Source organism: Haliotis cracherodii, unplaced genomic scaffold (genome assembly GCF_022045235.1).
Source record: "Haliotis cracherodii isolate W230 unplaced genomic scaffold, xgHalCrac1.p SCAF_24, whole genome shotgun sequence".
NCBI lineage: Eukaryota > Metazoa > Mollusca > Gastropoda > Lepetellida > Haliotidae > Haliotis > Haliotis cracherodii.
The window spans coordinates 7,029,571-7,056,175 of record NW_027266280.1 but is presented as its reverse complement, the minus strand read 5'-3'; the positions used below and the strand labels follow the sequence as shown (position 1 = coordinate 7,056,175).

Here is a 26,605-nt window from a genome sequence, read left to right as displayed (position 1 = left end):
TCTCTCATTTGTTTGTTATGTAATAAATACATTATTTTAAAACATTTCAGCATGTATATACTTTCAATTAATCAGAATTTATATATAACATTGCAATTATTACATAAACGGGCGGTCGGGTAGCCTAGTGGTTTAAGCATTCGCTTGTCACGCCGAAGACCCGGGTTCGATTCCCGACATGGGTACAATGTGTGAAGCCCATTTCTGGTGTCCCCCGCCGTGATATTTGAACATTGCTAAAAGCGGCGTAAAACCATACTCACTCACTGCATAAACAGTTATAAATCTGAAAATGAGTCCAAAGGTTTGATACTTGTGAATTCTATTTTTGTGTTCCTAAGATACTGTAGCTTTAAAATATGATGAGAAGTAAAAATGTGATGTTTAGTTTTTAGAGAGAAATAGCTTTATGCGTTCCAATTTCTTTTCATAGACAGTAAGACAGTAGAAAAACATAATATTTACAATTCCACACAACTTATCAAATTCAAATACCTACACGAAGACAGATATCCACTTAAAGATGCCATGACGGATCAACAATAGTAATATGAAACGAATTGGGTCTTCTTTTGAGAAGCATATGTTTCTATGTTATACGTGTTAAAACCATCTAAAACTTGTTATATCCATCCAAGTATTTAATCCCGATAAACCAAACCGACGCTATCGTTGTCTATATTTCTTTCATCGTGACCAGATGGTGGGTATGGGAAGCCAACACTTGTCCCTGTCTGACAGATGACTAAGTGCCCGCTCGTGACTAACAGTGGCAACCCATTGTCAGATCTGCTTGTTCACAGCTCGAGTGTCATGACAACATGGCGGCGGTGCGTGAATTGTCACTTCGTCCACCCCCTGCCTCCCGGAGGTACGATTCTGGGGAGCATGGTATGTCCCGAACCTAAGAGGAATTTGCAATGCTGCACCACATTTACGATGTACCCTCCAACATTCTTGAATTCAAGAACCATTCCCCAAGAAAAAGGCGATACGAGATCTGAGCTCGTCACACACCTTGATGTAAAGAAATGACGTCACAAACTGCACCCATGTGAGGTTCGAACCTCGGACTTCAGTGTGGTTATTGACCACACGGACCGCTGTCCCACTACACCACCACCCCCCCACCCCCCCCCCCACCCCCCCACCCCTCCTCGTAGTTTTGTGTTTGTATTTCTTATCTCACATATCCCTTAACGTTAAAAGGATCGGACCATGTCTTTTAAGTAGAAGTGCAATCAGTTGAAAGTGTCATCCTCTGTTAATACCTGGACCGCATCAGTGGTCTTGTCTCTATAAATACCTCCTAATCGTCATTACGTGTCACAGTCTTCAGCTGTTAATAGTAAAACGTAAAGCGCTATCTTCGGCCTTATTTATACATTACATAAAGGAGACCTCATGCCTATTGAACAATCAAGTAAAACAAACGACTTGTACAAGGTGCACGTACAACTGAATACTGCCGTTTAAATGCATCCTATTTCCTATACATCAATGCATAGGATGCCCCAAGTCATACAACTAAATTCTTGAAGCAGTGATTCAAATTGTAATACCTTTCGGTGAACTAGTACGCTGCGATATGTTGTTTTGTTTAGTGATTTGAAAAGAGATAATAATAATAATAATAATAATAACAACAACAACAATAATAATACATTATTATTTCAAAAAATATTAATACTACTATAATTATTATTATTATTATTATTATTATTATTATCATTAACCCATGGGGAGTTCTATGCATGCTGGTCGTAAAAGGCGACTTAGTGGATTGGGTGGTCAGACTCCGTTACTTGGTTGATTGTGTGTCGTCGTACCCCAATGGCGACGATCGTTGCCCTTAACATCCTTTACTGAAATATCTGGTCCAGACTCGATTATTTACAGGCCTTCGCCATATACCTGGAATATTGCTGAACGCGGCGTTAAAAATACAATATCAATAATAGCATAACCATCCCAATCTGCCGTCAAGAATGCGGTAATTTCGATACAGATAAAATTTATAACATATAACATTTAAAAAGAGCATTTACACAGATAATGTGTGCATGTTTGACATGAGTCCCTAATTGCGACGTCTTGACCTTGACCTTGACCGTGGCGCATAGTCCTACTTTAACGACATTCGGCTATGAAAATCGTTTTATTAAAGTGAGTGAATACGGCTGCACGCCGTTTGTAGCAATATTCAAGAAACATCTTGGCGGGGGGTGAGTGATTGAGTGAGTATGCTTTTACGCCGCTTTTAGCAATATTCCGGCTATATCACTGCAGGGGACACCAGAAATGGGCTTCACACATTGTACCCATGTCGGGAATCGAACCCGGGTCATCGGCGTGACGAGCGAACGCTTTAACCACCAGACTACCCGACCGCCCCTCATGGGGCAGAAACCAGAATTGAAATTGACCTTGATCGTGGCATATAGTCCCACTTTAACGACATTCGGTTACGAAGAAGGAATTTATGAGTGAATACGGTTGTACGCCGCTTGTAGCAGTATTACAGCCACATCATGGGGAAATCAGAAATCGGCTATACCCATTTTACCCATATGGGGAATCAAACGCTGACCGAGTGAACGTTGTAACTACCAGGATATCCCCCGTCCGACATGACTGAAGTCTACTTGACACAAAGGCTTGCATCAGATACAGGGTCTCTCTTGCGAATAGGTTAGGTGAACATAGGTTGTCAATCAGGAAGTTACAAATACTATGGCCCACTGGGCAGACGCAAGTCAAAATTAATCAGGTCCAGACATTTTTTTAAAAATGACAATTATAAAATATGAAATGCCAGTATCTGTTTGTGTTTGTCAAGAGAATGAAAGACGAGCATGCAGGTTTAGCAGAACGTGTCTAAAAAGGTGGACGTTACCGAAACTTGCATTCGTCAAACCCTTTAGGCGTATTAATAGAAACACGTATGTGTACATCTAACTGTATATATATATAAATGTTGGATCGAATACATAGGCATACATTAGCATTAGCAATATTTTAAATAATCATATCATTAATAAATCAAGTGTTTGAATAAGCTATAACATTAATAATATTAATAAATATTAAAGTTGATAAATATATAAGTATCTATGATGAATACATGACCAACCTTAAAAACGGTAATGTTCCGGGGAAATTCAAACAAGACTAAGTTATACCCTGTGTTAAGCCGACACCTTATATACCACCAAGAATAGCTCGTCATCCCCAAATATTGCACTTTCAGCCTAAAGAGGTCGCTCATTACTTCAAACGGACAAATCGGACAGAATCAAGCTCGTTAAGAGTGTAGCCAAGTGTTGACAGACGTGTTGAATCTCTAAGAAAAAAGCTGTATAACATTTTATGAACAAAGGGAAGCTAACAGCCTGGACGAGGATAAGCTGCCGACCCCACGTTAACGCGCTACAAGACTCAGGATGGTTTTCATATTTGCTGTGGAGCCGTCAAAAGCCTCATACGCTTGTATGTGTCTCGCGCCATGGGACTAAATCCCAGTCAAGTCACAGACAACGTGTTAGCGTGCCCCTAGTTTGTTTGCTTACCATCTCAACCTTTGTCTAGTGGTTAACCGACGAGCGTTCAGATGGCTTCCTATGCAGGATTGGTGCTTATTGACTTAAGAAATAATCCACACATACTTAAACTGATGGGTAAATATGTCAGGTTTTTTCCCCACTACACGCATACGCTTTACTACGACGCTATTTGTGAACACGTGGCCCCATCGTGTTCGTTGTAGGGTTAATGCATAGAAACAATGGGACAAGACTTGGCTATGTTCAACATCCCTGGTTGTTTTGCATGGAAATAGTCGTACGCCTGTCTGTACATATTGGGCAATAAGAAAATAATTTCTTTCTTTTTTCATTGTTCCCTTTTGAGATGCAAATACCACGCTCTTCTTTAACGAGACAAAGATAAACATACGGTTTCAGAGGATCTCGTCGAAGTGTCAACAGATTCTATAATATGGCCATTGTATAGTTTATGCCTATCTTAGTCGTAGGTGTTTGCGTTGTTAAAACAATCTTTTATTTTCTCTTAATGGCCTACGAATAGACAATGGTACACATACGCATTGTGTGTCAGTGCTCAAGCCTATATAAGAAGTTGTGGGTTTGCCTCGGCGGCAAATAAGTTGTATTGAAACACAATCATCACATTTTGCTTGCAAAACAGAATTTACTGATCTATATGTGGCCTATCAGGAACTCATGAAAAGATATTTAAATCAGAGCCGGTAAAACTAATTTTATAATAAGAGGACTTCCGCGAATCTTACATATATCTCACTATTTTCCTGTCTTGAGAAACACGAACCTTTTGGTATCGTATGTTTTCGTTGATGGTCTGTTATAATTCTGACATGTCCGATTTTTCATGGTCTGTTACAGTTCTGATAAGTCTGATTGTTGATGGTCCTTTATAGTTCTGACAAGTCTGATTGTTGATGGTCCGTTATAGTTCTGACATGTCTTATTGTTGATGGTCTGTTATAGTTCTGACATGTCTGATTGTTGATGGTCCGTTATAGTTCTGACATGTCTTATTGTTGATGGTCCGTTATCTTTCTGACATGTCTGATTGTTGATGGTCTGTTTTAGGTCTGACATGTCTGATTGTTGATTGGATGTTATAGTTCTGACAAGCCTGATTGTTGATGGACTGTTATAGTTCTGACAAGTCTGATTGTTGATAGGCTGTTATAGTTCTGACATGTCTGATTGTTCATGGGCTGTTATAGTTCTGATGCTGTTGGACTGTTATAGTTCTGACAAGTTTAATTGTTGATTGGCTGTTATAGTTCTGATATGTCTGATTGTTGATGGTCCGTTATAGTTCTGACATGTCTGATTGTTGAAGGTCCGTTACAGTTCTTATATGTCTGATTGTTGATGGTCCGTTATAGTTCTGACATGTCTGATTGTTGATGGTCCGTTATAGTTCTGACATGTCTGATTGTTGATGATCCGTTATAGTTCTGACATGTCTGATTGTTGATGATCCGTTATAGTTCTGACATGTCTGATTGTTGATGATCCGTTATAGTTCTGACATGTCTTATTGTTGATTGGCTGTTATAGTTCCGACATGTCTGATTGTTCAAGGGCTGTTATAGTTCTGACATGTCTGATTGTTCAAGGGCTCTTATAGTTCTGACATGTCTAATTGTTGATTGGCTGTAATAGTTCTGACATGTCTGATTGTTGATGGTTTACAGACTGTTATAGTTCTGACATGTTTAATTGTTGATTGGCTGTAATAGTTCTGACATGTTTGATTGTTGATGGGCTGTTTTAGGTTTGACAAGTCTAATTGTTGATTGGCTGTTATAGTTCTGACATGTCTGATTGTTGATGGTCTGTTATAGTTCTGACATGTCTTATTTTTGATGGTCTGTTTTAGGTTTGACAAGTCTGATTGCTGATGGACTGTTATAGTTCTGGCATGTCTTATTGTTGATTGACTGTTATAGTTCTGATGTTGTTGGACTGTTATAGTTCTGACAAGTCTAATTGTTGATTGGCTGTTATAGTTCTGACATGTCTGATTGTTGATGGTTCACAGACTGTTGTAGTTGGATCATGTGTCACGATGTGTCATGGTCTGCAGTGTTTCTGTCATGGCTGGTGTGTCATGGTCTACAGTGTTTCTCTCATGGCTGGTGTGTCATGGTCTGCAGTGTTTCTGTCATGCCTGGTGTGTCATGGTCTGCAGTGTTTCTGTCATGCCTGGTCTGTCATGGTCTGCAGTGTTTCTCTCATGCCTGGTGTGTCATGGTCTGCAGTGTTTCTGTCATGCCTGGTGTGTCATGGTCTGCAGTGTTTCTGTCATGCCTGGTTTGTCATGGTCTGATGTGTTTCTGTCATGCCTGGTGTGTCATGGTGTCTCTGTCATGCTTGGTTGATGGTTTGTTGAGCTTCTGTCTGTCTGAAGAGACAAGAGACACCGAACACCAGTCCATTACGGTATTTGATTAAACATATGTCTTCCAGTATTAACTTCAATTTGAGAGCTACTGAAATACGTGCCGACTGGGAATAATTTTGTACACCGAAAAGATAAGGACGTTATACTTGCATATAACTATCCATTAAATCGTCTGCCGAGAGCTTACACCCGATACTTCACACATTTTTGGCTTAATATCGTACAGGAATCTCACAACAATCCATAGAAGTATATCATGAAGATGCCATTATTCTTTCTTTTGTCGGTTTATCGGATGCTAATTTTTAATTCTCGCAATGGCAAAGATTCAATGTGCCCAAAGATAATGACTAATTGCACAGCATCACTCTTGAGCTTCTACGTGATGTAATTCAACTAAAACCAGTAAACAACGTAAACGAGTCATCTGAGCTGTATAAACTGTTTGTGTTTCAGACCTACATTATAATACTACTGGTAGTTGTGATGTCATGGTTAGTATGATGTGGCTTTTAATTATGTCAACAATTCCGCAGACCTAATATGCAATAATAACCATAAGAGGTTTAAAAATAAGCTTGTGTTTTTGCAGGGTAGAATGTGCCAAATCTTCCGACTTTATATATCCAGGCACACCCTGAGAGAGAAACGGGCCACGTGATCTGTAAGTAAATATGGTCTACCTGTACATATCTGCGGTTTTCATGTGTATATATTTGCCATGTAAACGTTAAATAGGCTTATTACTTCTACAAATATTGTGTTGACTTCAGCTGTTGATGGAATGACTTGATCACACAACGACCTTATGTTAGCGAAAGAACCATGTAATATAACCAAAGTGTTCACGCTTAGACATGTGTTCATCATTTTAGGGCGTTTTGAAATGGGCATGTTTCTAATAATTCTTTGGGCTGTCTCCGTGGCCTAGTGGTAGAGCTTCTGCCCGGAGAGCGGAAGGTCCCGGGTTCGATTCCCGGTCGTTTCATACCAAAAAACGTAAAACGATGGTACTTGTTGTTACCCTGTCTGACGCTCGGCATTAAGGGGCTTAAACAAGGACTGGACGGCTAGGGGTCAGTATACTCTGTCTGAGTGGGGTATTCATGTTAAACTGCGGCATGGTATCTCAGTGGGCTAGCGCTATAAAATCGTCATTAGTCCCTAGTTCAAGCAGCCACACATACGTGCATGCACTGGCTATATACATTTGAGTGCAATAATCTTGGACGCGACGAAAACCCCAATTTCACCCCTAATACTTCTTGTTTTTCTTTAACCATTACGGGGGCGGTAGGGTAGCCCAGTCGTTAAAGCGTTCGCTCGTCACGCCGAAGACCCGGGTTCGATTTCCGACATGGGTACAATGTGCAAAGCCCATTTCCGGTGTCCCCCACCGTGATATTGCTGGAATATTGCTAAAAGTGGCGTAAAAACATACTCACTCACTTTAAGTATTACGGGGGTGTGGGGGGTGTGGTGCGGGTGTTGGGTGTGGGTGGTGTGGGTGGGTGGGTAGGGGTGGGGTGGTGTGGGGATGTGTGTGGTGGTTCGATCCCCGGTCACGTCCTCCAGAAGTGGTGGTATAAGGATACAGCAATACAATATTGTAGCGCTGTAGGAGGCTCACGATACAATACATCAATTTAAATCTCCGTATCACAAAACTGATAAAATACATTGCATTACAAGTTATATTGGTATAAAACATGTGAATAAAAACAGATGCCGTACAACAACCAGCCTACGCAGATCCTCTCAGATTCCCGGTTGGCTATAAATAGCAGAGTATTCAATGTGCCCTCGAGCCTATATGTTTCCGACCTACAATATCCCCTCTTTGATCTCTGAAATTTATATTCAAATGAGTCAGGGTTTTGATTCACCCATATAATGAAATGATATGAACTTATAAAATACCAGTATTGTATCGGGATTGGACCCATAGTATCGCGATACGTATCGTATAGATGACCCGCCTTATGGTTACACCTCTAAACAAAAGACGTTAAAAATGGTACTTGTTGATACCTTGCCTGGCGCCCGGCATTAAGGGGTTAAGCAAGGACTGGTCGGCACGGAGTCAGTATACTGTGTCTGAGTGGGTATTCATGGTAAAATGCGGCATGGTATCTCAGTGGGATAGCGCTGTAAAACCAGCATCAGTAAGGATTAGTACAATCAGCCAGCCAGAAAGACAGACACGCACGCACGCACGCACGCACGCACGCACCCACACACACAGAGTCAATATTACGTTTAACTATTTTAGTTTTTGACGATTATCAATGAAATAATATATTTCGCTGGTAGTGTCAAGTATATTTCTAATGAACAATTATATATACTTGCTTTCTAATGAACAAGACCCGTGAAGATTCCGGGGTAGAATAGGTCTTCAGCAACCCTAATTACCGTAATGCTTGTCGTAAAAGGCGACTAACGGGGTCGGGTGGTCAGGCTCACTGACTTGGTTGATACATGTCATCGATCCCAATTGTGTGGATCGATGCTTATGATGTCAATCACTGGATTGTGTGGCCCAGACTCGATTATATTACAGACCGCCGTCATATGGCTGGAATATTGCTGAGTGTGGCGTGAAACAACAAACAAACAAATCTAAAGAACAATGGTAGATTTACGCATTAGGTTTATTCGTTTTTTACGCAAGTTATATCACGCCGTGTCACCTTGGGGCGGTCGGGTAGCCTAGTGGTTAAAGCGTTCGCTCGTCACGCCGAAGACCCGGGTTCGATTCCCGACATGGGTACAATGTGTGAAGCCCATTTCTGGTGTCCCCCGCCGTGATATTGCTGGAATATTGCTAAAAGCGGCCCAAAACCAAACTCACTCACTCACTCACCGTGTCACCTTGATGTGGGAGAAGTCCGAAGTGATGCATGTTTCAGACCTTACCACTTTGGTGAAGCCCACGACGACGGATATGAGGCCGTGATATTGCTGGCATATTGCTGGCATATTGCTGGAACCATACTAAGTCACTACCACGGCCTGAAACAATATTCTTTCTAAAAAAAAAGTCCCTTTTTATCTTTTTAAGTTCATCCCTCTGAGGTGAGGTGAGGTGACATGGGGTTTAACGTCGCGTCCAAGAATATTTCTCTTATATACCGACGTGCATGCATGTGTGTGAGTATGCGTGCGTGCGGGCGTGCTTGCGTGTCTGCTTGTTCTTGTTCGGACTAATGCCGAGTTTACAATACTAGCCCGCTGAGATACCATGCCGTGGTTTAACATGGATACCCCACTGAGACAATACACTCCGAGTCTCCGAGTCAACCAGTCCTTGATCCGAGACCCTTAATGCCGAGCGCCAGACAGGGTTACAACAAGAACCATCTTTTGGTATGACGCGACCGGGCATCGAGCCCCGGACCGTCCGTTCTCCGGGCGGACGCTCTACCACTAGACCACGGAGGCGGTTCCATTCCTCCGAGATGCCTGATACTTATTAATATTAATACTCATAAACATAGCACTACGTGCATGCTATCTGTAAGGCCCAAACCACACAGACAACATTATATTTTTTTCTCCTATATCATGCATAAAGTAAACTTTTGTATTAATGTGTACATTGAAATACAACTCTGAAAGTGACCTTGACATTGATATGCAAAAGGAACTACAATTAAAATAACCGTAATTTATACGTTCCAAAAATTATGACACCTTATGCTTGTAAAAAGTAGATATGTTTTATTTAGATGGAGGAAAATTGAGAACGTCAAGTTTTACATGCGAAAACAGATTCCATTGGGCCTAAAGCCACGTGAATGGATCCTGGAAATACATTGCTCCTTTCTTTAGAGGGATGACCTGTAACATAAGCAATACAGATGACGTCCCCGTGGCTGCTATGGCGGTATTGTAAATATAACACCACCCCCACCCCCGACACACACACACACACACCACCACCGCCCCCATCCCTACTCCTCGTGGTATCAGGTATCATGCGGCGCACAAACAATTCTTCTTTCTTTCCTTCCTCACTTTTTTTTTCGTAAATTAAAAAAAAAATCACGTTTTTACAGTTGGATTGGCGTGGTAAGGGCATAAGGTTTATCTTGTCATGTAATTCAGGACGATTCAACTGTATCATACGTGACTTACTATCATAACAGGCCACGAGGCTGCAAGGATGCAGGGAATATATTGAATTTCCTTTCATTGAGCTACTTGTATCGGTGTATTAGTGCCAGTTGTGTCGGTTCAGCCCTAAATCCAATTCATGACAGAGCATCTCTGTTGCCTTAAATAGACAGAGAGACTGATATTTATTTTTATTCTCGGTGTGTGTGTGGGGGGGGGAGGGGGGGGGGATGCTGTTTTTTTTGTATGGAGATTGGTATTTTTTTTTTTTTAAAACAGTCAGAAGTATAATTATGATTTTTGAGCATTTACTGGGACAACACACTCAGCGTCAAACGACTCTTGCTCAAAATTTTATTTGATCAATACTCAAGGCTTTATAGTAAGGCTTTCAAACATATTTATGGTAAACACCTGGATGACATTTCCAAATTTGAGGATTCAGAGACCAAAATTATGTCTGATGCAAGTCCTTATTTCGACTTGTACCATATGTTCCCGTGTTTGTTCAGGTGAACACTTGATGTGCCTTTGCATGTGTTTGTGACGATGCCACCGGTGGTGTAGGATAAGCTCACCTTTCCTCCAACACCTGGTACATGTATCAGCATATTGATAGTGATTCTTAAACACGTGCTCATACAATAGTCGGAATCGTACAATGGACATTGCTTTTAGGGGAGATTTCTTTGGACAACGGAAAGGGTTTTATCGCGTTCATGTGTAAATTAATACACGTTATCGCCCGGTAAGCAGGGTTGCTGGATTACTGGGAACCCGACCAGAGGACTACCTTTCACTGTATATAAAATACATTCCTAGCATTTAGAAACTGTCATCGTAAATGACACTTTCAAGGACACTTCAAGTGAAGATGACAGAATTAAAACACACGTGTTAAGTATTTGTGTCACCAAAATTCAATCCGAAAAAATACTTTAAATAATTTTTTTAAAAACTTACGTATAAACAAGACAAACTTAATATGTGTGACACGAGATACGTTAATACGTTAACTGCGCCATGGAATCTGGCCTGATCTGTCTAGAGTACACGATGCGACACAGGTTACAGCATAGATCCAGCCACTAATCCCAAATATGTCAGCTTTTCTATTTTGGTATTTTGGTGCTAATTTGCTGAGTCACTGTCAAAATTTAGCGGCAGATTGTAACATGTTATAAGTAATCACTAGCTGACCTTCCGAATTCAAGAGCGATTAGCAAAGGGAGATAACCTTGGCGCCGCTCGGCCCACGCTCGAGACGTGCTTCAAATCTCCGGACAGATATACAATCAAAAATCTAATCTATCGTATCAAATATTCAAGTTTACATGTGTGTGTTTGATTTTTTGCTCAAATTTTACAACTCCTGATTATGAGGCCGGCTACTTGACTACAAATGCGAGTAGTTCAGATTGACATGGGTTGGTAAACATCGCTACGTGACGAAAGAGGGGGAAAATCTGGTTCTGATCTGCTGGGGTGTATCGGCGACACAAATAAACAAACAAATTCGTTGTATTTTTTACGAACATCTCATGACCTAACTTCAAAGGGCAGAGTACGCGGACAATAGAAGGTTAAAATTCCATACACGTCTTGGGAAGGGTCTGAGTCGCAACAAGGCGACATGCTTTGACTCCAACAATGGCCATTATCACGGTAGATACCAGCTAAGCACCAAAGTCGCTTATATACTGCAAGTTTTTTTTGTTTTAGTCTTATACTGTCTTATTAAACATGTATGCAGAAGAAGACTGGCAGTGATCACAAAATGAGGGGCTCATGCATACCAACATACCTTGAATACAGGACAATCCTGGTGTAAGGTGCTTTGGTTGCGTATAGGCAGTAGATGCAATGCTGATTTAACATGATCATATGGAGACACAAACGTCTCTGTGGCTTAATTACAAAATGACCGAGACATCATCGGCTGTGATCGTTTGTAAATATGACTAAGTCGAGTTCCTCTATCCGCTGCATTTGTCACATGCACCGTTTGGGTTGGGTACGGTACACCTCACATTTATGTCTCATGTATTATCCATACGATGATTCCAATGCGCATGCAGATGTATCATGTACGATCAGACAAAACTCTCACACACACACACACGCAATCACACGCACGCACGCACGCACGCACACACACTCACACAGGTTTACTTGATTGACCATGTTTCAAGTTTCAAATTTCACATTTCATGTTTCACATTATATGGCTCAAGTTTCATTATTAAGTATCAAGTGTCAATGTTTATGCATCAAGTTTTTTGTGTCATTGTACACAAGCGCACACAGACACACATACACAGACGCACACACACATAGAGGCACATGCACAGACACACACATAGAGGCACAAACACACACACAAACACACACTGACACACAGACACGACCATTGACACAGACACACACACAATCATGTACAGACACAACCAAGCACAGACACACACACAAACACACACTGACACACAGACACACCCATTGACACAGACACACACACAATCAGGTACAGACACAAACAAGCACAGACACACACACACAGGTACAGACACACACACGTACAGACACATACAAGTACAGACACACACAGGCACTGACACACAGGTACAGACACATAAACAGACAAAGACACACACAGAGACACAGACACACACACAGGTACAGACACATACAAGTACAGACACAGATACACATACAGGCACAGACACACACACACACACACAGAGGCACAGACACACACAGGCACAGATATATATAAACACTCACAGACACAGGCACACACACACACACACACACACGGGCACAGATACATACACGCACTGACACACACAGGCACAGGCACAGACACACACACACACACACACACACACACACACACACACACACACACACACACACAGATACAGATACAGATACATACCAGCACTGAAATACACACAGGCACAGAAACACACACAGAGGCACAGACACATATACAGGCACAGGCACAGATACATATACACACTCACAGACACAGGCACACACACACACACACACGGGCACAGACACATATACGCACTGACACACACAGGCACAGACACACACACACACACACAAGCACAGATACATACCAGCACTGACACACACACAGGCACACACACAGGCACACACACACAAGCACACACACACACAAGCACAAATACATACAAGCACTGACACACACAGGCACAGACACACACACACACACACACACACACAAGCACAGATACATACCAGCACTGACACACACACAGGTACAGGCATAGACACACTCACACCAACTTGATAATGCTCATCATTCGCTATCCCAGTTCCTTTTAAAACCACGCCCGTTTTCTTCATGCAGTGGAGGCTAGCTATATCATATACTTGTTGAAAGAGGACCAGGGTGGCCCACTGGTCTCAGAAGCTGAACATATCTGTAGCATCCACCGATTGCCAGACTCAAAGATTTACTTACTGCCCATCCGTTCTGAAGGCCGACAACAAAAGTATCAGTTGAATTGGATTCTGATCAACTAGGCTGCATATGCATGCCATCTTTTTGTCTTTGTGCTGAAATTCTAACAAGGAATCGTTCCCCATGAAACACCTAAAGTTCAAGGAAGCTAACCCCTCGAGGAAGCACGAATGGGTGGAGATATCACGGTATGTCGAGCTATTTGTTACTACGACTACTTCTGTTACTAGGAAGATGTAACGCAGTAGATATTTATATAACAGTATGTAGAGGCGGATCACCTCCTTAGATCGACTAAAGTTACCGAGAGACTGCAATGACACATGACACGTAGATATATTGTAGTGGCACCTGGTCCTCTGCACAGTGCGCAGACCCGTGAAGATCCGGGCTAGTATTGGTCTTTAGCAAACCTGCCTGCCCGAAAAGCAGCAATTATATGTAATGTTTGGAAGCCTTTTAGGGCCACTTGTTTTTTTCTTAAAAGTTAAAATCTTAAAATTTCCACATATCTATGAATTTCATGATTATTATCTTGAAATTACAACCTAACATATTAAAATTTTAAGAAATAAGGTTGGCCCTAAAGGCCAAACAATAACTGTCTACTACAACCAACTAAGACAGTTAATTACAAACACTAAACCAACGATGATCGTCCACTCCGATACAACTCGTGTCAAGATAGCGCATGCGCCAGTCAGATGTCCTGACCTTGTTACAAAGATCGCGTCACTAAAATGAGACTTTGAGATCTCGTGAGAGTTCACTTCCGACGATTGTCAGTTTCGTCCTGTTATTGTGGCTTAGTCTACCGCTCCCTACTGACATTGCAAACTCTGCTTCCGTGCAATCGCTGTGCGGAGCATCAAACAGGTCAACCAGTGCACGTGCACAATCGGCATGCTGCAAGAGGTTAAAGGTTATTACTGCGACAAACAGCGTGGTATTGTGCACGTGTCGCTATTGCATAGTTTATGTCTTGCAATGTAGCTCACATGTTAGCCCAGTACATAGTTATTAGCTGGACCACACACAGCTACTCACAACCATACACAGCTACACAACTACACACAGCCACATAACGCTACAGGGGCGGTCGGGTAGCCTAGCGGTTAAAGCGTTCGCTCGTCGCGCCGAAGACCCGGGTTCGAATCCCGACATGGGTATAATGTGTGAAGCCCATTTCTGGTGTCCCCCGCCGTGATATTGCTGGAATATTGCTAAAAGCGGCGTTAAACCAAACTCACTCACTCACTCACATAGCGCTACACAGACACATAGCGCTACACAGCTACATGGCGCTACACAGCCACACGGCGCTACACACAGCTACACACACAACCACACAGCGCTACACACAGCTACACATAACTACATAGCGCTAGATACAACTACACACATAGCGCTACACAGCCACATAGCGCTACACAGCCACATGGCGCTGCACAGCCACATGGCGCTTCACAGCCACATGGCGCTACACAGCCACATGGCGCTACACAGCCACATGGCGCTTCACAGCCACATAGCGCTACACAGACACATAGCGCTACACAGACACATAGCGCTACACAGCCACATGGCGCTTCACAGACACATGGCGCTACACAGCCACATAGCGCTTCACAGCCACATGGCGCTACACAGCCACATGGCGCTTCACAGCCACATACCGCTACACAGCCACATGGCGCTACACCCAGCTACATACAACCACACAGCGCTACACACAGCTACACATTACTACGTAGCGCTGGATACAACTACACACAACCACATAGCGCTACACAGCCACATGGCGCTACACCAAGCTACACACGCAACCATACAGCGCTACACACAGCTACACATAAACACGTAGAGCTAGATACAACTACACACAGCCACATAACGCTACAGGGGCGGTCGGGTAGCCTAGCGGGTAAAGCGTTCGCTCGTCACGCCGAAGACCCGGGTTCGAATCCCGACATGGGTACAATGTGTGAAGCCCATTTCTGGTGTCCCCCGCCGTGATATTGCTGGAATATTGCTAAAAGCGGCGTTAAACCAAACTCACTCACTCACTCACATAGCGCTACACAGACACATAGCGCTACACAGCTACATGGCGCTACACAGCCACACGGCGCTACACACAGCTACACACACAACCACACAGCGCTACACACAGCTACACATAACTACGTAGCGCTAGATACAACTACACACATAGCGCTACACAGCCACATAGCGCTACACAGCCACATGGCGCTACACAGCCACATGGCGCTTCACAGCCACATAGCGCTACACAGCCACATGGCGCTACACAGCCACATGGCGCTACACAGCCACATAGCGCTACACAACCACATGGCGCTTCACAGCCACATAGCGCTACACAGCCACATGGCGCTACACAGCCACATAGCGCTACACAGCCACATGGCGCTACACAGCCACATGGCGCTACACAGCCACATGGCGCTTCACAGCCACATAGCGCTACACAGACACATGGCGCTACACAGACACATAGCGCTACACAGCCACATGGCGCTACACAGACACATGGCGCTACACAGCCACATAGCGCTACACAGACACATGGCGCTACACAGCCACATTGCGCTTCACAGCCACATACCGCTACACAGCCACATGGCGCTACACCCAGCTACATACAACCACACAGCGCTACACACAGCTACACATTACTACGTAGCGCTAGATACAACTACACACAACCATATAGCGCTACACAGACACATGGCGCTACACCAAGCTACACACGCAACCATACAGCGCTACACACAGCTACACATAAACACGTAGAGCTAGATACAAATACACACAGCCACATAGCGTTACACACGCTACACATAACCTCATAGCGCGACACATAGCTACAAACAACCGCATTGCGCTACACAGCTACATAGCGCGACACACATTCGCATAGCGCTACAGACAGCTACCAGAACAACATTGCGCTACACAGCTACATAGTGCTACACACAGCTACACACAGCTACATAGCGCTACACACAGCTACACACATCCACATAGCGATATACAGGGCGACACGCAGCTGCACAGTTCAACACAACTACGTTAACTTCATTACTTACACCGACCGCGGTTGAATGAAGAAACTAGCTACAGGATATGTGCATCCCCTTTAGCTCAAGAGACCATTCTGGGGGAAGCTTGAAGGAGGCGTGATTCAAGACAAGCTGACTTCAACCTTCCGGTGATGCGAGTCGTCTTATGTCGCCTTCCTGCACTTCCTTAATTCGGCCAGTATGCACGACCTCGGAGATGATTGAATATCTCCCCAAACCGTGTGTTGCCCAAGAGAGATGATTCACACACATCTGTCTACTTAATGACACTGACAGGATATTCTACAACGTTCAATGAAAATAGGGTGGTATGGTTTGGGTGGCTTGGGGAGTCGGGTGATAAAGGGATAAGGGTAAGATCGGGTAGGTTGTGGAGTCGGGTGATGTGGGGTTGGGGCGGTAAGGTTGGGTGGGTTGTGGAGTCGGGTGATGTTGGGATGGGGCAGTAAGGTTGGGTGGGTTGTGGAGTCGGGTGATGTTGCGATGGGGCGATAATGCTAGGAGGGTTGTGAAGTCGGGTGATGTTGGGATGAGGGTAAGGCTTGGCGGGGTGTGGGGTTGGGTGATGTTGGGATGGGGCGGTAAGGTTGGGTAGGTTGTGGAGTCGGGTGATGTTGGGATGGGGCGGTAAGGTTGGGTTGGTTGTGGAGACGGGTGATGTAGAGATGGGGCGGTAAGGTTTGGCGGGTTGTCGAGTGGCCGGTAAAGTCACGGTCGCTGTAGGTTGCGTAGTCGCTGAACTGAGAATTGTAGAATTGGCTTGGGTAAGATTCGTTTTTTTAAATACACGTGAACTGTGCGCTGGATCCAATGTAACATTGGTAATTTCAAAACAACATCCACAAGTCTACACAAGCAGGACAACAGTGAAATATACGCAACTGCACACCCCTTATTCAATGGCCAATAACAGCATAGCGGGACAAGGAAGAATATTATGCGCGTCACAAACGGAAGTGGCATCAGTGACGAGTACTATTTGTTAAAGGCTTGTACTGCGGGAGTCGACCATATGCGCCTGACACCGTACCCGAGATCACATCCTGGTTTTGGTACAAGAACAGTCGCCTAGATCCAACATCTCTGTACTGCAGTCCCGAATGTAAACAAACACGTTTATCTTAAATGCCAAGAACCTCTGGAATACGCATAATCTGCTCTAACTGTACTTTTACAGTGGATGGATATATGAAACTTGTGTTGTCTTGAAACATTTCAAAATCAGGACTAACAATTCGGGAGAATTGACGATTGGCGTGTGGCTTTTGACTCAAGAGAGATTGCACGAGCCACGCCTAACAACTCAGATTCTTAGTCGGTGCCACTCTACTGTTCGCCATGGCTGGATATATGTGGCTTACAGCATTCGCACTCAGCCTCGCGTACAGTATTGCTTCAGGTAGGTTTTTTAATGTTTTCTACGCTGTCTAATAACGCAGGGCTAAAAACAAGGACTGCTCGGCTCGAAGTGGGGTATTCATGTCAAACTGCAGCGTGGTATCTCTGTGGGCTAGCACTATAAAATCGGCAGTAGCCCGGAGTAGTACAAGCATACACACACACACACACACACACACACACACACACACACACACACACACACACACACACACATGTGTGTGTGGCTATATAAGTGCATTTCACCTCACCTCACCTCACCTCACCTCACCTCACCTTACCTCACCTCATAACGCAGAACACCTGGTTCGATTCCTCACAGAGTACCGGGGCACGGGTGGCCCAGTCGTCTAAGGCGCCGCGATTCGCTGTGCAGAGTTGCGTCACTTGGGCAGAGCCAGAAACCTATGATTGTGGGTTCGAATCCAGGGTTCGCCCCGAATATGTTTCTAGGTTTGTCAGCACCATACCCGTGCTCGTGGGTTTCAGCGAAGTTGTAAACGTCTGAGACCTGCATCACTTCGGGCTTTCCTCCCACATTAAGCTGACACGCCGCGATATAACTGGAATACTGTTAAAAGCGGCGTACCCAACTCACCGACTCACTCACTCACAGAGTACACTGCGTGGAGCGTAGTTCTCACGCGTGCTGAAATGGCTTTGATATTGCTGCAAGCGGATGATTTTAACCAGGGCATTGTCGTGCACTCTTCAACTTCCAGGTTACACCAAGCCCCGAAAACATTTGTAATGACAGAATAGCATGATATGTGACTACTAATATATCACATGCTAGCACCAGGACATGGTTTGAATAATGCTAAACGTGGAGCCGAACTATACCTACTCACTAGTATTTCACAAACATCGTATTTCACAAACATCGTATTTCACAAACATCGTGTTTCACAAACATCGTATTTCACAAACATCGTGTTTCACAAACATTGTATTAAAAAAACATCGTATTTCACAAACATCATATCTCACAAACATCGTTTGTCCGGCGGACACAAATACAGCGAGTCTTTTACTCGTTGTGTTAATGTGTCGGAGCATCGAAGTCATTTGGCTCCCTCCTTTGGTGTCAAACAGTTGTCTCGAAGACGCTCTTCGGGAATATTAGAATCGGTACCTAAAATTATGCTTCGGTGAATCCATTTGTGTTCAGGGAGCACGTTGTCTAAAGCGCCATGCTCCGTTGTGCAGAGTTGTGCCCCTTAGACGTGCCAGGAACCTATGATCGTGGGTTCGATTCCCGGTTCTCACTGAATATGTTTCTAATTTCGCCAGCCCCATATTAGTAAGGGGATAAGACACACTTCCGGCTTTAACAATACACCAAGCTGACGCGCCGTGATATGACTGTATTAGTGTTCAAACAAAAACTGTTCGACCAAACTCATTCACCCCGGGTTGTATTTGTCAGTGGTTGCTCATTCTCCCGTTTCTCTCCCCAGCTTGTCCAGGGACGGTCAACTACACCACCAGTCAGACCATCAGCTCCCATGACTACCCCAAGCCTTACCCCCAAGGGGTCCAATGTACCTGGGTGTGGCAGGCCGACTCCGGGATGTGGGGAGTCAACTTCACCGATGTCGACCTCAATGAAAATGACTATCTAACGATTGATACTGGGAACAAGTACGTAAACGTCCCATGAGCGTGATGCTTACACCTTATAGGCAGATTAGATGGTCAAAGAGATAGGGTATGTTTATTTACCCCCGAAAGGTCCGTTTTGAATAAGCGTAACAATAGCATTATGCCTAGGCTATTCAAATATGTATTTCTCACAAAATACATCATGAGCAGGGGCAGTTAAGTCATAACTCAGCACTTTTCCCGGGTTTTACCTAAAGTAGTCAAATTATGTGCTAAATCAAACTTCCAAAAATAATATAATGCATGAAAAAAGTAAATTGATACATTTCCTTTTATTTATGCATAATAGTTACAATTATAATGGCAATTCATGTTCTTTTTTTTAACGGGGGACGGGGGTGGGACGAATTAAATCCCCTTGAGTCACAAACTCTCAAAAAAATCATTAGGCTCACTTAGGAAAAAGTTGAGTCTCTCACCCTGTCATTAGAATAATCTGTTGTCAAACAACAGCCAGTCCCTGGTTTGGTCTCACATTTCAGACGCTGTCAGTAGGTCAGTGCAGGCTTGCCTTTATCACGAACACCTGGTGTCATCACTAATTTCCAGCGATCTATTTATATTATTTTCACCTAATTTATACTTGTACGGCCAGTGGAGTCGGTGGATAATTGAAAGTAGTTGGCGTTGACGGTTTTATTGTATACAGTGAAGTACGGTTATAACGAACTCAACGGGACTACAAATCTTAATTCGTTATAACCGAACTCAATGGGACTACTAATTTTAGTTCGTTATAACCGTAGTTCGTTATAAGCATATATACAGCATAACTACAGCAAATAGTCGGGACTAAAAAAGTAAGTTCCTTATATCCGTCAGTTCGTTATAAGCGTGTTCGTTATAACCCGAGTTTACTGCTTATACATTTATATAACGGTATTTTGAAATACGTTCAATAACACGACATGACATTTCTTATCTTATGAGAATGTCATTGACAAACATTGAAGATCAAAATTCGCAGAATGTTAGGTCCGTCATAAATATCTTGAAGTAGATCCTGCTTTCCCGTTTCCAACTTTGGCAGCCACGGTTGGCTGAGAGCGAGGCTTTGACTGCGGAGTAAACACATCCGGGATCACGTCTCACCGCTACATGTGCCACACAATATCCTTATGAATGACAGTTGTTATTCACAAAAAGCGGTCAAGATCATGACGCAATCTTGGTGTAAAGGTTACAGAGGACTGTGATCCAACGCATTTTATCGCTTTTCCATTATGATACATACCCCGGACGTCGTTTCACCAAGTGACGTCACCACCTCCATCTTCTTTGCTACTTTCCCTCGCTCATGAGTGTGATTTGATTGGATGGCGTGGGTCTTTGACTCGCGGGCTCAAAACGACGCTCTTGTGGTGAATGGGTACTTATCATTCTCGGGATCGGGTGGTCAGGCTCGCTGACTTGGTTGATGCATGTCATCGTATCCTAATTTCGTGGATCGATGCTCATGATGTCGATCACTTGATTGTCTGATCCAGACTCTATTATTTACAGATCGCCGTCATACAGCTAGAATGTTGCTGAGTGGGGCGTTAAACAACAGACGAAAAAAACAAAAACAACTTATTATGAAGTACTACAAATATAATTCCCTGGATCAATGAGGATAACTGGTTGTGTCGAATTCTTATCATATAAGGTTTTATAGTGTTTATCAGGTTAGGGTTAGGAATAATACGCTTTTGAATCTGCGCCATTGTGGTTCTGACACAGAGCTGCATCCATGAAATTATTGTAGAGGGCGTAGAGGAAAATGATAAATACAAAATTCACATATATCATTGAATTTACACATCGACGAGCGAACGCGTTAACCGGTATACTGCCGCTCCGATCACCACTGGTAAAGAATATAGTGAGTGAGTGACGTTTTACGCCACTTTTAGCAATGTTCCAGCAATATCACGGCGGATGACACCAGAAATGGGCTTTACACATTGTACCCATGTCAGGAATCGAGCCCGGGTCTTCGGCGTGACGAGCGAACGCTTTAACCATAAGGCTACCCCACCACCCTCGAGAATATAAACACATCCATCTGTCAGTTTCTAGCATTGTCTGGTTTATTTATATTTTCAGACTTATAGTGAAAAAACCACATCCCAGTATCTACAGCCCGGGTCCCAGTCTGAAGATAACCTTCATTTCCGGTAACTCTGCCACTAGAGGGCGGGGCTTCCGCATAAACGTCCTTCACGGCAAGGATAAACGTAAGCTAGATTTGTTCAAATATATCATATCTCGTTCTTCGGTCCTGCCCACACAGAAGCATACCTTGCATGTGGTGTCTCTTTGGGAAAGTGACATTGTTTAAATTATGCCCCTGTACACTTAGCAGCGTATGAGTACACGTTAAGACGGTAATGCTGACTTGGTTGATGAATGTCATCGCATCCCAATTACGTGGATCATTGCTCAGGATGTCAATCATTGGATTGTCTGGTCCAGACTTGATTATTTACAGACCGCCGTCATATAGCTGGAATATTGCTGAGTGCGGCGTAAAACAACAAATAAACAAACAAAACTTCCAAGATCAATGTCATTCCACAGCTGAGCAAGGTGGCACAACTCATTCTTTATTCTTTTAATTTTATAAACGCCCACTGCCTGTATGAATCGTCAAGTATTAACTTAATATTAAAAAAATAACTTGAGTTAGCAGACAAACAAATTGAGTGTTGAAATACTTGCAGCCAATTGGCTTCTATCGCCACCAGTGTCCAAGGTCACGTGGTTAGTTACATCGCTTCCGGTTAGCAGCTTCGTTTTTCAAGCTAATGATTTAGAAAGGAATCGTGACGTAGTGTTGCCTATTTTTGTTTAATGGTTTAAATCTGGAACATATCATATGTATATTATTAGTCAATGATTTTCTCTGTATCCTCAGATGACCTTGACCGCCAGTTCCGGAGCCCCGCTTCTCCGCCACCTTCTTCAGGGTCACCAGGTGGGTTATTGTATTTCTCGATGTCGGTTCTTTTCCATATACCTTCATACGTTTGCTTCTTATTGAAATTAAGTGAGTGAGGGAGTGCTTTTAGCAGGATTCCAATTATATTTCGGCGTGTCAGCTTGATGTGGGACGAAAGCCCCAAGTGATGCAGGTCTTTACCACTTCGGTGAAACCCACGAGCACGGGTATGGTGCTGACAAACCTAGAAACATAATCGGGGCGAACCGGGATTCGAATCCACAATCATAGGTTTTTGGCGTGCCCAAGGGACGCAACTCTGCACAGCGAATCGGGGCGACTCAGACGACTGGGCCCCCGTGCCCCCGTATCACAAAGAGGAAGCACTCTGTCATCACTACACCTCAAATGTACTTAATTGAATCCTTTCTTTTAATCCTTTAATCGTCATTTATATAGTGTTACCTTTGTACATTAATCCTATCTCCTTGGCTTCGTCATTATATTCTTATGTTTGTACATTATGATGTTGCCGGAATAATTTAAAAAATGACGTGAAACGTTATTCACTCACTCACTACCTTTCTCTTCAGATACGGCCTCGTACATGTCGCTGCTGCTGGGAATAGCAATGGCAACTCTGTCTCTGTTCTTTGCCGTCTTCATCTGGGTAGCGTGTCGACGTCATCGGCGACAGCGTCAAATACGTCAGCAGCAGGAAGTCTCGCTCAGCGTCAACGTACAAGGTATTCGCCGAGATTCTGGCGTCAAGTACACACGAAAGGCCTCCACAAATTCTCAATCCGAGGACCCGCCTTGTGCCAAGAAAACAAACCAGGTTGCAAGGTCAAATAGCAACCGCTCGTGGGCGGTCCGAGCGGAGTTGACTTCAACGACTACAACGACACCTTGTGACAGTGACGGTCATCCCCGCACCGTGCATAATCTGTACACTCCAATTGAAAAAATGGAAATGCTGAAAGCTAAACAAATGCGTGAAGGTCAAGGTCAAATCAGGGGTCATATCGACGTTCGAGGTCGAGTGGTGGATAATCAGACCCTGCCTCGCGACAGAGTAGGAACACTGGAGAGAGTGCCGGAGAACACATTGTTGATGAAAATACCCACATCAGGAATCGAACCAGACGAGGATGATGGTTACCTTGGTCCGTCTGCCGCACCAAAATTATCCTCTTCATATCTCCATTGCCCCGTCACTCTCAGCCCTGATCTAAACACTACCAGATTTGGTTCAGTTTCGTCTTCTGCAAGCTGCGACAGCGGCTACCACAACTTCACCGTCATCGGCCGAGTCGACCTGGCGTAAGCTTTTATCTTTACGTGGACAACAAGAGCCGTCTATCGGTGCCCACCGATATTGATCGTGATTATTGATAATGGTTCCACTTCATGGCGTTCCGTGTCATCTCGACTCTTTACGGGGCCTACCCCGTAACTGCACGAGTAGTTACGAAAGTAACAGGACTTGAATGGGTCTTGTTACATAGACCGTAGTGTGTGTGTCGCCTGAGGAAACTCGTGTTCCGGTCGTGACACTGGCCGTGAAAATGTCCTTCAAATGTTCTCGTTGACGTCGAGCCAAGGAACCTGCCTGGACAGGAACATGTGTACAATAGAACGAACCAAAGCTTACATGATAGAGAGAAACAGTTTGGATGTAAATATGTAATTAATCACTCCTCGTCTCTCGGGATTTCTAAGATGGTGGCACCTCCGCTTCCGGTGAACGAAGAACATTAGAACCGGAAGTACCGTCCTGGAACTCTTTCCAATATGGCGGCAATTCCGGTTCCGTCGCATACATGACTACACCGGAATCAGCAATGTCGCCATCTTGGAAATCCCACCAAACTGACGGTGTTGACTCATCACGTGAACCTCCAAGGCTCACATTGATGGACAAAAAAAAATATGTTGGCTGTGGCTCTTGGTCGCTAGTGTGAAGACGTCCATTATGGGAATACGTGGCCACCCCTGTCATGCCTATGCTGCTGTTCAATATGAGAGGCCTGCGGGTTTGGGCAGATACCGTATGATCCCTAATTAGACGCGAAAGGATCTCATGGGCTGCCAAGTGAACATGGAGTTCGACCAGTTAGGTGCGTGGGAGTCTTTAAATGGCTGACCATGATGTTAACTGATTATCGGTTTCAAAAGTACCGTTATATTGAAGTGTACGGTACATATTGGAATTTTTACGCTAATTAGGGATGTGCGAGATCAGAAGAGGATGTTATACACTGAATCACAGCATCAAATCATGGTAGCAGTATGCTATCACCCATGAGTGAGTGAATATGGTTTTACGCCGCTTTCAGCAATATTCCAGCAATATCACGGCGGGGGACACCAGAAATGGGCTTCACACATTGTACCCATGTCGGGAATCGAACCCGGGTCTTCGGCGTGACGAGCGAACGCTTTAACCACAAGGCTACCCGACCGCCCCCTATCACCCCTGGAATTACTTATGGACCAATTGCCTGTGTGGACAAAGGACAGATGTGAGACATTCGTTTACTGATATCGGTCATCTAATGTTAGACTCCGATTAACCGAAGTGGATCGGTTGTATGTTCAGGGTTTATGTCTCGCCCTTATATTGCATACAGAAATGGAAAAGATGACAGTGTCAAATTCTGAAATTGTCTCATGTACATTTAAAAAAAATATGTTTGTTTTTTTATTTTTTATTTTTATTTGTATGTCTAATTCTTCATTATTACTCATTGATATGTAAATAAATTTTGATTTTTTCCAATATTTCGTTTCTGTTGGGAACACAAACGTCCTGGGAGATGTGACGGAATGTAAAAGATATCGTATGATGTGTATTGATACAATGTCAACCGTGAATGAAAGAATGTTGTTTAACGCCGCAGTCAGCAATATTGAAGCTACGCAATGGCGCGATGAACTCACAAGTTTATAGTATACACGGAACAACGATCCACGCCATCGGTATACAATCATACACGGCCATATTACACACGGTGACCACCCAATCCTCAATTCCACCAAACAAATATTAAATTATTCCGTCAAATATATCTCCCTTAGCTTAAATAATGGCAGCAAATCTGCCTCTAGATGACTCCTTCACGTCCAGGAGACATGAACTACATCGGTCGTATTTCAATAGCGAGGAGTGGAGTGAGTATGATTTTACGCCGCGTTTTGTAATATTCCAGCAATATCACGACGGGGGAAACCAGAAATGGGCTTCACACATTGTACCAATATGGGGAATCGAACCCGGGTCTTCGGCGTGACGAGCGAACGCTTTAACCACTAGGCTACCCGACCGCCGCTTCTTGATGATGATGATGATGATGATGATGATGATGATGATGATAAACCCAACTTACTCACTATATTTGGACCATGAACATGTTTATAAATAATCCCTCATCGGTGCAAGCGTCTTGATGACCTATGTTTGTGGTACATGACTGCATGGGTCATAGGATCAGTCTTGGTTGAGTTTCTCAGGACCCATGAAGATGCGGGGTAGAATAGATCTTCAGATAGGCTACCCCACCGCCCCAACTCCGTGGTACAAGTCACGCCTTGTTGTTGTTTTAAAAGGCGGAACCAAACAATCTGTTGAGACCCATGACACATTATTTTTGAGAACATCCAGCGATCGAGGTAAGACGCCTAGAAACAGAAAGTGCCTTACTGACGAGTTGCGTTCCTTGGGTGTAAACCAGGAGCTCGGACCCCGGTTCGCCCTGTTGTGAGCGTCATACCCGTCCTCGTGGGCTTCAGCTTCACCAAAGTGGTAAAAGTCTGAGACATGCATGGGCGGATACAGAAGGGGGGTGCAGGGGTGCCCCCTTTTTATTTCGAAATTTTTTTTTATTTCTGTATAAATTACCACCAAAGACAATAAATAGATCTTAATTGTGCACCCCACCT

General features: G+C 43.8%; 1 protein-coding gene across 2 annotated transcripts; it reads left to right on the top strand.

Annotated features, from left to right (window-relative positions):
* Positions 1–17,276: 17,276 nt before the first annotated feature.
* On the top strand, positions 17,277–25,445 carry LOC139472346 (uncharacterized). Of its 2 annotated transcripts, XM_071254809.1 has the most exons (5): positions 17,277–18,076; positions 19,536–19,719; positions 21,829–21,959; positions 22,640–22,699; positions 23,257–25,445. In XM_071254809.1, exons 1-5 carry the CDS (start codon positions 18,016–18,018, stop codon positions 23,988–23,990), a joined length of 1,170 nt encoding a protein of 389 aa, XP_071110910.1. In that variant the 5' UTR covers positions 17,277–18,015; the 3' UTR covers positions 23,991–25,445. The 2 variants fall into 2 exon arrangements, with proteins under 2 accessions (XP_071110910.1, XP_071110911.1); XM_071254810.1 differs by lacking the exon at positions 17,277–18,076 and having other exon boundaries at positions 19,703–19,786.
* Positions 25,446–26,605: the final 1,160 nt, after the last annotated feature.